The sequence below is a fragment of the Hesperophylax consimilis genome, chromosome 27 (assembly GCF_061612785.1).
Source record: "Hesperophylax consimilis isolate HC1 chromosome 27, BYU_Hcon_1.0, whole genome shotgun sequence".
In the NCBI taxonomy this organism is placed as follows: domain Eukaryota; kingdom Metazoa; phylum Arthropoda; class Insecta; order Trichoptera; family Limnephilidae; genus Hesperophylax; species Hesperophylax consimilis.
Window position 1 is genome coordinate 875,105 of NC_142862.1, and position 12,525 is coordinate 887,629.

At 33.3% G+C, this 12,525-nt stretch overlaps 1 protein-coding gene across 10 annotated transcripts in view; it reads right to left on the reverse strand.

The window, feature by feature from the left end:
- Nucleotides 1–12,525, reverse strand: part of chb (CLIP-associating protein) — a 106,969-nt gene that overhangs the window by 44,003 nt on the left and 50,441 nt on the right. Inside the window, exon 2 of one of the 10 annotated variants that reach the window (XM_089648077.1) lies at nt 6,928–7,220. The exons of 8 other annotated variants lie outside the window; for them this stretch is intronic. In XM_089648077.1, coding sequence (XP_089504203.1) covers nt 6,928–7,038 — 111 coding nt within the window. In that variant the 5' untranslated portion in view covers nt 7,039–7,220. Of the gene's footprint in view, nt 1–6,927; nt 7,335–12,525 lie in introns of those variants that run through there. One more of the 10 variants, XM_089648076.1, reaches the window with a different exon arrangement.

The window sequence follows — 12,525 nt, forward strand, 5'->3', positions numbered from 1 at the left end:
TTCTTGAACAGGTAATATAATCAATTCTTTCTTGAACAGGTAATGTAATAAATTCTTTCTTGAACAGGTAATGTAATAAATTCTTTCTTGAACAAGTAATATAATCAATTCTTTCTTGAACAGGTGATATAATCAATTTTTTCTTGAATAGGTAATATAATCAATTTCAATGACCTGTCTCGGGTCTAAAACACAAAAGGTATTATTTTTTTTAATTAACTTTCAATTTGTAGGTGGGTATGGGTACCGCCGCCCCGGGAACCATTTATTGGATCCTCTGCCATAGATCACCCCAAGTGTTTAGGGGTGTCCGGATTTATGGGGTGAGGTTTGTTCAGGTCGTGGCGGTGCTTGGCGGGCCGGATCGGGAGAATTCAGTTGGTGGACATCCTTTCACCTCTACCTGGACTCTTTCGATCCATCGCCTTGCACTGCAGTGAGAGTTATGGGTTATATGTAACTTCTGGACACACTGACCCCCCAGATTCCTACAAGCCCATACATGTATCTTCTTCCTTAAAAAGGCCCTCCACATTGCATCCCCAAAAATGTAAAAAAAAGGCGACATCAGTTTTTTTTAATATTTTATTTTTGTATTACACCTCCCAAGAGCGCCCATATCTGTACAGTGTAAAGACAGGGGGACTATGTTAAGGTAGGGTCTGTAGGAAAAGCTTTATGAATGCGGGACTTGAAGAGGCTCGGACTATAAGGAGGAGGTGCCGGTAGCCAGTTCCACACGTGAGCCGACTTAACACAAAAACGAGTCAAAGAAACGACCCGTTCTCATGAAGCCGACATCAACTGTGAACGGGTATCAATGCTGCTAGCCAGCTCAAGCGAGCTCCGTTGAAATAGCAGTAGATCAGACTTAACCTGCAAAAATAAGTTTATCAGATATTTTGGGGCTCCAGCCCAGAGGTGGCTTCCAAATTCAATTGTTGGATGTACTTGAGGTAAAACCTATAAAAACAGGTTCAATCGGTCTGTTAACAACGGATAGTCAATCTGACGGATGAAGTAGATTTATCAGATATTTTGAGGCTCCAGCCCAGAGGTGGCTTCCAAATTCAACTGTGGGAGGTACTTGAGGTTTTTACAGGGTCAATCGGTCTATTAACAACGGACTGTCAATCAGACGGCCGAAATAAGTTTATCAGATATATATTGGGGCTCCAGCCCAGAGGTGGCTTCCAATTTAAATTTTCGGAGGTTCTTGAGATTTTTACAGGGTAAGAACCACATTTCTAGGCAATTTCTGTTTGTGTCGGTGTCTGTGTCCTAAACAACACGCTATGTCTCAAGTGGTACATGCATCTTTTTCGCTTTAATTAGTACAGATAAAACCTCCCAAGGCCACTTCCTATGTGTGCTATGAGAGGGGCAGTCACGGACAATTAGTTACAATTATTATTATTTTGTATCTGGGACGGTTCGATGCCACTCCTAGTTACATCTTCATAGGCGGAATCGTTATTACTATATTATTATTATTTATGAGCGCATCGGCGACTAAAAGACCGAGTTACCTATGCGACTTGTCTACTTTATCTTGTTAGATGGAGGGCACATTTGGTCTATCAGTCTGTAACTATGGTTCAATTAACTCTACAACTTAGATTTGCTTTTAATTTAACTGTCAATTTTTAAATTGGAACTAACTGTGTTTCAAATTCAGACAAGTACAACATAACATAATATTTATTTTAACAGAAAATTATTTGAATTATTATAATTTGACTTTTCGAAATTGGAATCATAATATCCCGTGATGTTCCATTGTATATGTGATTAATTGTGTAATGAATTAAATAGATTGATAGAGTCGAAAAAATATATGAAGGTGTATAAAATAAATTTAATTGTGTTAAATTATGGTCATTTTTGGATACAGTCAATAATCAATCTCATTTTTCTAATCTCGCAATAGCTCGCACGGGCAAAAATAAGTTTGCTGTTCTAAAATCCTGTGAAAAACGGAATAGCAGGCCGTTTCCTAATAAAATGTTACTTCTTTCCGAATATATCGGAACACGTGGTCATGCACCTGCGTTTGCCATGAGTAATATATAATGACGAAATGCAAAAATATAATTATTTTCATGAACACGTGTTCCGACGTCGAAAACATTTCTTTTTCACTAAAAGTTTAACATAAAACCTATCAATTCATTCGTTATGGGCCTGCAGTCCCGTTTTTAACAGGGTTACGAATAAATTGAAGAGATTGTTAATAAATTAGCAATACTTTAATCAGTAATTTTTCTCCGTGCGGTTGTACATAATCACTACAAAAATGAATATATCCAAAGAGACTCGTATATCGTTAGATACATCCCATTTGCACATCAGACAATGAAATATGTGCATACTTAATTCGAGCATGGCAATAGCCCGATTTTATACTTTATACATCCTATTTATTCACTGAATAATCGAATACATCATTTGAGAATTTCACAGTCAATCTCTTGAATTCGATGATAAACAACATTTCAAAGAAAAATTAAGGAAACATGAACCAATTGTTATAATTAAACCTAAAAATCATGAACAAAAAAACACAAAAACACAAGAGGACATAAAGAACAACATAGATCCAGTTGATGTGGGCGTGGCCGGAATCAAGAATTTCAAAAAAGGATCAGTTATAGTGGAATTAAAAAACACAGAGGCAACAAAAAAGATCCGAAAAGAAGTTATCACTAAGCTTGGGGATAGGTATGATGTTGATATTCCTAAACCCAAGAATCCAACAGTAAAAGTGATAGGAATGACGGATAAATATACCGCCGAAGAAATAGAAAATAAAATAAGGATGCAAAATGATTATATAGACAAGGAAAACTCAAAAATATCGGTAAAATTTATAAAAGAAAATAAAAAAAGTAGTGAAAACAATAACTTTACTGTATTCATAGAAGTAGATGGAAAAACACACTCAAAAATGTTAGAGGAAGCGAAGATAAATATTGGATGGAATAGATGTGCTGTCTTCGATCATCTCTCAGTTTTGAGATGTTTCAATTGCAACGGATACAGACATAAAGCAGGCGTTTGTAAAAATAAAAAATCATGCGGAAGATGCTCAAATGAACATGATACGTCAGACTGTCAGGAAAATAGTGAAAAAATCAAATGTGTAAATTGCAAACTGACAAATGAAAAACTTTCATTAAATTTGAATGATAATCACCATGCATGGAGCAAAGAGTGTCCTATTTACAAAAGAAACATAGAATCGGAGAAGAGAAAAATTGATTTTTTAGGATAAAAAAAAAGACAAACGTATACTATTTAAATATTTCAAGTCTTTTGGCCCACGTAAATGAAATTGAAGTTTTATTACAAGAAATGAAACCAGAAATTTTAATGTTAAGTGAAACATGTATAACCAGTGATATTTACGATTCTGAAGTATCATTTATTGGGTATTCAACTGTAAGATGCAATTCATTTAGTCGGCATACGGGAGGAGTTCTAATGATTATTAAAAATGGTATATCTTTTAAAATAATATCAAATGAAGTGTTTGATGAAAAAAATACATGGATACTGGCAGTACAAATAAGAAAAAACTTTATTAAAGGAACATACGCTGTATTATACCACTCACCAAACCAAAGCCATTCAAAATTCTTAGATTTTTTCGAAAGTTGGTGTAGTAAAAACATGAAAAATCAAGATATGTTTTATGTAACCGGTGACTTTAACATTGACATGAAAGTCAAGAATACCTACAGTAATAGACTTCAGAGTTTAGTGAATTATCTAGGAATGAAACAACTTGTGACCAAACCAACTAGAATCTCAAATACATCAGCAAGCATTATTGATTTAGTCATAACAAATCATTTTTACTTGAATGTTAATGTTATGGATACTCCAAAAATATCTGACCACGAAAATATATTAACAATATTTGAAACGACCACAAGTCCGAAGCCACAGGGAATACGAAATATAATGTATAGAAAAAAAAATAACTATAATAAGGATACATTGTGTACAGCATTACAAAACAAAAAATGGATCTGCGATACCCAAGGAAATTTAGACGGAAAAGCCGATGAACTAGTAGGACATCTGAAAACAGTAGTAAATGAGCTAATGCCTTTAACTAATATTATATTAAAAGATACAAATAAATGGTATACGAAATCCCTACATATTCTACAAAAACAAAGGGATACAGCCTATAAAGCCTGTAAAATACAATTCACTGAAGAAAGGTGGGAAACTTATAAGAAACTTAGAAACATGTACAGTACAGAAATAAAACATACCAAAAATTCGTATATCAGGCAAAAAATAATTACCTCTCAAAGTGACTCAAGAAAAATGTGGACTACACTTAAAGAAATTATAAGCGGCAAACAGAGGGAAAACATTAAGGAAGTTCGGTTTCCAGATGGAGTTGAAGATGATACACTTAAAATAGCCCAAAAATTTAACACAAATTTTGTACTTAGTGTCGAAAACATAAATAAGAGTATTCCATTAGTCGCAGATACCTCTTCTCAATCATCGGAAAAAAGAGAGAATAAAAATATTTTCAGGTTTAATAAAATTGACAATGAGTATTTAATGAAAATCATTAAAACAATGAAACCAAAATCATCGCCGGATGGAATTACTATAAGCATAATCAAAGATGCACTGCCAGCTATAGGAGACAGATTAGTTGCACTAATAAATGAATCTCTGACTAAGGGAATTTTTCCGCAGTCATGGAAAACCTCCATAATAACACCAGTGCCCAAAATAATAAATGCTAAAAATTTCGAAGACTTCAGACCAATAAATGGATTGCCTAAATATGAACAATTACTAGAATGCATTGTGAAAGAACAGATGAGTAAATGTATAGAAAAAAATAACATCCTAGTAAAAGAACAATCTGGGTTTAGAAATAAATATTCCTGTGAAACAGCAATAAATTATGTGATAAATGAATGGAAAACAGCTATGGATCAGAAGAAAATCACAATAGCAGTGTTCTTGGATTTTAGACGTGCTTTTGAAACGATAGACAGAGAAAGACTAATAATGAAATTGAAGGACATAGGAATCCGTGCTAATGAATTGCAGTGGTTTATTGATTACTTAAAAAATAGAAAACAAAAAACCAAAATTGGAGATACTATCTCTGAAGAACAAGAAATCAACATTGGAGTTCCTCAAGGATCTGTTTTGGGACCGCTCCTATTTATTTTATATATTAATGATATAGTGAAGTGCTTAAAGTACTGTTCCATCAAACTTTTTGCAGATGACACACTTTTATATATTATAGCAAATAATATTGAAGATGCGTTGTCAAAAATACAAAATGAACTTAATGAATTATCTAAGTGGTTAAACATAAATAAATTGAAATTAAATGTAACTAAAAGTAAATTTATGGTATTAGGGAAAAAACTAAACGTACATACTGACCTAAATATAGACAATCAAAATATGGAAGAAGTAAAAGAAATTAAATACCTGGGAATCATAATAGATAACAAGTTAAAATTTAACACTAACTTTGAAATTTTAAATTAAAAAATGGCGAAAAAGGTTAATTTCTTAAGTAGGATAAAAGGAAAATTGGACATTAAAACAAGGATATTGGTCTACAATACCACTGTAGCATCCCATCTAAATTATTGTACAAGTGTAATATTTCTAAGTAACAAAACCCAAATTAAGAGAATGGAAGTAATCCAGAACAGAGGCATGAGGTCAATACTGTGTTGTAGCAGGTACACCAGAATAAAAACCATGCAACGTCAACTCAATATTTTAAGTGTGTGGCAACGATTAGTTTATAATACCTTAGTGTTTATTTATAAGCTAAAAAATAAAATGTTACCTGACTATATGTCAAAGAATGTTAGAATTAATAGTGCAGTTCATTTATATCCTACGAGAAACTGCAACGATTTTAGGCTTCCTAAAACACACTTATCAGAAACACAAAACAATATTTATTATAAAGGTTTTAAAATGTTCAATGAACTCCCGGTAATTGTTAAGGAAGCTAAAAGTCTTGCAGTTTTTCGTGGATTATGTCTCAATGTTGTTAAATCTAAATTTTAGTATGTAAGAAGTAAATAATATTGTAGTAGTCATAGAAAATAATATATTAGGTATAAGATGTAAACTCTTATAACTAAATAAAATATACATTAAAAAAAAAAAAAAAAAAAAAACAGTCAATTCGAATATGGGCATACATATCCCATGTATACAGTATACATTCAACAATCAAAAACACAATTCGTTCATGGCAATAGCCCGATTTTATACAATCAATTCAAATATGGATATCCTATTTATTCACTGAATAATCGAATACATCATTTGAGAATTTAACAGTCAATTCGAATATGGGCATACATATCCCATGTATACAGTATACATTCAACAATCAAAAACATAATTCGTGCACGGTAATAGCCCGATATTACACAAACAATTCAAACCTAAAAAAATCATAAGTCAACAATAGCTGCACCTCGTGGCTTCGAAACTTGTGCAGTTCTACGGCGTTCTTTCGATAGTAGTCAAACTCCGATAGGTGAAGAAGGGTTGAATTTAGCGTTACATAAACTCCTAATAAATAACCTAAGGAATCACTGGTTAAAGTAAATCAGGTAAATGGCTTCTATAATACCATGTCATGTATAGACATTGTGGGGAAATTAAATATAATCCTTAATTTTACGTAAATATTATGTTTATTTAATTAATAAAAATGTAATTTGTAATTGTTAAAATTATTATTGCAATATCCGTGTTTTATAATAATAAATAAATTCTTAAGATTCATCAATCGAATGCATATTTTAAAGATCGCAATAGTACGATTGCACATAAACAATTCAAACATGGACTTACCACATTATTTTAACAACAACAAAAAACAATAATTGTATGTACCATGTGCGTATAATACTCTGGCGGTATCTCCAAGGGTCCTTCCTCTATTATATCTCCCAACACTTCCTCGTCTTCTTCCCAATACGTCTCCATCTTCTTGTGATGCAACATCGCAAACAATAACACAATAATAACACAACAACACAACAACACAACAAGACTTGAATGCTTTCACCAAATTAACATCGCTAAACACTACTCAATAGTCATTCGTTTTGATCAATGGGTTTGATCAACAATTTTGATATTTGTCACTATATTTTGATAAATTCAGTTGTTAAAGGTTAATGTTCCTGGTTTAAAAATAAGGGAAAATAAATAATTTTCTTTTTTCACAGTACTTAATCAAGTTTATTTAATTGAATATCGGAATCGAGACGTGCACTGTCCTGCTAAAGTATCACTGTTTACTCTTGTGGAGAAGTCGTAGGAATGTATATTGTACAACCTTCGCTAACCTCCGAATTGTGACCTGGCTAAATAATACTAAAATGTAGTTTTACAGGCAGCTTAGTTTACAGGCAGCTTCGTTAATAGACTTAAAACGGTTTGAGAAAGAATGCTGTGTTCACATTAGGAGTTTAAAAATCTCTCAGCGTAATTTTCTAGCCAATGGGGGCCTCAATAAAGTGTCATGAGAGCTTTTTCGGGGATAGATACTAACTAACTAACCAACACCGTTTCCTCAGAGGTAGGCAGAGAGGAGAAAATAACAAATTTTGTCCTTTTCATAAAATCATATTAGACAAAATATAGGATGGATACAATAAAATTGTGATACTCTAATGAGGGGGAAACGAGTCAAAAGCTGCCGGCGAATTTTTTCATCCAACGACAATCTTAAAAAGTGTCGCAAATGATCGACATAGAATTAATAGGGCTTTTAAACGAGCAAGTTTTTACGCAGTGTCTTTCCGGAAAGGTGATTTTTTCTGGCTTTCACCCTGCAAGGGTATTTTTTTTATTTTTTTTTATTTATTGTCAATTTTTTTGATACATACAGTTACATATACAATTATACAAAATACAAGGAGTAACAAAAAAATCCCACAAAGGCGAAGCCTGTGCGTGGGCATTATAAGGTGAAAATTAAAACAGTGGTGGTTATATTATCTATGGTTTAAATGAAAAAAGAGATAAGAATAAAGAAAAAAAAATATAGTACATTTGGTTATTTTAATAAAAAAAGAGTTCAAAAGAAGTTAAACTTTTTTTTTTTTAAATTTAGATGGTAACATATAATCATATATAGGTATCATATTCGTATAACTTATAGAAAAAATTCTCTCACTTCCAGATACTTTTTTACCCAGCTTTTGACATTTATTTTATACGAGTTTAGGTTTTGGCATATCTTGATGGAACTCGGCAAGGAATTAAACAATTTTGGGCCAATATAGTTAATGTGTCTTTGGGCTAGCCTAGTTTTGCAGTGAGGCACTGTGTACATGCATATGTTGTGTCTCTGGCTAGAACGATTTGGATTTTTACAGAAATTATAAGGACGAGTGTATACAAATTTAAGACATTGGACACAGTAGATCTGCCTTAGTTCCATAATGTCAGTTTCACTACATTACTGTCAAGATTTACGTATTGCTGGGCAATATAGCGCAAGATTATCGTGTATTGCCATGTTGTGAAGCCGGCTGTTCTGGGCAGAAAACTACTACGTATTTCAGCATGCAATGATTAGATAATATTGTTTTTATTATCGACTACACAAACCGTGTAAGAGTAAGAGAAGCGAGCACGAGTCCGTCGCGCGGCGCAGTACAAGGCACGAATGTCATTCGTTAACTTTAACTAAACAGATCTATCGAAACTACTGCGTAACAAGTTGTTCTAGAATAAATTCCAGATTATAGATTACAGTAGAATTTGATATTGTTTATTTATTACTAAAGCGTGCAAAAGTTTGGAACATTAAAAACATTACCAGAAGAAAACGGCTTTGCAGAGCTATAAAATGCCACAATCTAACTGTTTTACTCATTTATCTGTAAAATCCTCGCTTACAAATTGCCAAAGTGTGGGTACCTACTAGATAGATAAATGCCTTTCACATGAAACCTCGAAAATTAAAAAAAAATTACTAACTAACTAACCATCACGCCGTAGGGGTGGGCAGAGAGGACGGACTGTCAAATAACTCGGTCTTGGCACACACTCCTTGCTTCATTCACATTCATACATACTCTTCTATTATTCTGACTCTTGACACGGCCCGACTCGAGTATCTGATTCACTTGGTCGTGCCATGTCTTCCTCGGGCGTCCCGACTTCCGCTACCATTCACATTTGCATCGTATATTCTCCTTACACTCCTTTCTTCGCTCATTCGCTCTACATGCCCAAACCATCTAAGCGTCCCTTTCTTGATTTAACTCATTAAACTTACATCAGCCTTGCACTCTTTGCGGATCTCCGCATTTCTCACACGATCATACATGGTTTTACCACACATACGCCTCAGAGATCTCATTTCTACAGCATTCAGTCTACTTTAAAATAAAAATAATGCAATAATAAATTTTATAAGCAATTGTTTTCAATTACGCGCCACTGAAAAACTTTTTGTACTATGTATATGAAAATGTGTTTCGACATCGTGATAATTTATTAAAAGTTTATCGGGAAACCTGTTAATTCATTCGTTAAGACTTACCAATAATTTAAAGGAATCCATAATAAATTAGCAACACTTATTTTTCTCCATATGGAATTTAGCAGTAAGGACCACCCTAAAACAGGATGTATTAAAATAGGTGACCGGATAAATCATCAAAATGATAATTCATCACATCTTTAAAAAGTTATATAAAGTCATAGAAAGTGATGAAACAAAAACTTTATTAACTAGATTAAGTAGGTTAGGTTAGGTTAGATTTTTTTTTCATCGTTTTTAATGACTTTATATCACTTTTTAAAGGTGTGTTGAATAGTCACTGTGTTGAGTTAGCATGTAACTATTAAAATAAATGTTTCTTTGGAGTGGTCTATTTGATTTAAGTTGTTGTAAAATATACCCTAGTTTAGTTGTTGTAAATTATCCCCTAATATGAATCATAAAATTAGTCTAAAATTGATCGAATGAACCTGGCCTGACTACGACATCGATGCAATTATAACAACAAATAAATTATTATGAAACAAGTTTCCATTTATACGAAAAATGAGGTAATTCATTTATTTATACATTCAGATGACTTCATGCAGACGTTGAAAACGCGTGAGTAATAATTATCAACAATTTGTTAGGAGATAAACAAATAATAAAACTGGAAGTTGTTGCGTAGTAGTCAACGCATACGACTTCGCATACGAGTCGGGAGGTGGCGGGTTCGATAACCGCCGAAGTGCAAAAATCAAAACTGTTATATTTTTATGTGAACAATAGTTGGGAGAGAATTTGGGGGGCGGGTATGGCTACTGCCACCCCTGGAATCATTTATTAGATAGCCAACACCCCTGCCAGAGGTCACCCCAAGTGATTTATCAGAAGTGCCCGCGTTCATCGAGTTAGGTGTGATCGGGATGCCCCTGCTCACCAGCTGCGTGGCGTGCCGGATCGTGAGAGGTTGGTTTGGGGAGACCCTTTGACCTCTTCGGCTGGTCGCTCTTGATCCGTGTGGATCTAGAGAGTCCAAAGAGGTTTGCTACGTTTGGTGACTTAGCGGGGGTGCACTGCCTGGGGGATGTTATGAAGCTGAAGGGAGTGGAGAGGCTCTTGACTATGATTGCGATAATGACTGAATGATAAGTTTCTTGGTCCTAAGATAAATAAATGATTTACAGGTGTCATAACACGCATTGACAGATAAATAATTGTAAAATAATGTCAATAGTACATATTTAAGAAATCCAAACAAAACGTGTAATAATATTATTGAGATAAAAATACATTATAATTTATATCTACGAGTTACGTATTCTCTTCACCGACACAAACGCATCATTATAAATTTAAAGATGTTGACATACTACTAATAGGTAATTTTAAAGCGATACATTCAGTAATGATGACGTTATGGACGTCATTTTAAAATACATGATGGTACTGCTGCAAGTCGCTTAGAGAATGAAAAAAAAGCATTAATCAAATATCCTACTATATCTGTGACACGAGGGACGTTAATATTATTCATTGTTATTAAGTTTAATTTGTAGAACTCCATTTTATTTATTTTTATTTGTTTATTTTTTTATATATTCAATAATATTGTTATTGGGTTTATAAAAACAGTTTATTTTTAAACAAGTTCTGCTGTGTAATTATTATTACGCGTGACAGCTGTTTCGCCCTCTGAAGGCATTATCAAACTGTGGGTAGCCCACTTACAGACGATACATTTATATTATTTCTAGGTAGGTATTTTAATTTCAATTACTGATTTCTTAATTGAATATATAAATATATAAATTGAATACATAAAAAAAAAAACAAAAAAAAGTTAATATTATTATTTATGTTTGGAAAATACTAAATAGTTGAGTGTATGTTATGAGGTTGGAATCATCGTCTTCTTTATTTCGCACACAGAATTCCTTAAAACCTTAAAAACAGCTTTTATAATAACAACCTCAAGCTAACATAAAAGGCTAAAAATCAACCCGTTAAAAACAAAATCTACATCTATTTTAAAATGTCTTTAAAAACATGTTGAACTTTCCTACCCAGGAACTCGTCAAGGAAGTCGTCAACTCTACTAAACCTCCCCTAATGCCGATCGGATAACTAATGTAATTTCATCAGATTTCAGAGAAATGCATATAATACATCCCCGTGTGTATACGCGATTGCCACCAAAAATTGACAAAACGCATTGTCATCGACAACAAATCCAACTGCCGAGTTTCAACTCGATCGGATGTGGGGAAGCGGATTAATTTCCGAGATTTGCATTATCGAAAACAAAAGTGAAATTCAAATGAATAATTTACAAAGAAAATCCATTTTCAAAAGGCGGAATATAATATATGTGTTTAAAATTTTGCTAAAGAAAAAGTTCTCAAGAGAAAGTGACACCTTTATTCAATCTCAGTACTGTTTATAAATAATATCATTGTTCATTTGAATGAATACCTTGTTATTATTACAGAATTACCAGCCAAGCAGCTTCAATCATAACAATTAGCCTTTCTACAGATGGAGCATACAGACGAAAAATATTAAATGAGGCAAATGCAGACATTTAAATTAATAGACGAGCCAATCAGAGATAGGGGAACAAAGCATCTTGTGCGGAACGCGGCGTGACCGTCCCACCTTCGGTGTTTTACCAATAAATGAATCTGACAGTATACAGGCAACTCACATTATAATACCATTCGGTCCCGGAAAATAAATTACTAGTATTTTTTTACAATGGCGCGCAAATTACTGGCAGCGTAAAAAACTTAACCACATAATATCCCAAAACGGGTAAAAAAAGTTTGGACTTTTTTCCAAAATTTTATATTTTGTTACACTTTTTAGTTTGACACTTTTACAAATGCGTTATAATTTAGCTAACTCACTCATTTCTAGCGTCGCTCCGCTAGACGATTCGTTGAACAACAAACATTCAGATCCTGGGCAGAAAAGTTCGCTCTTCA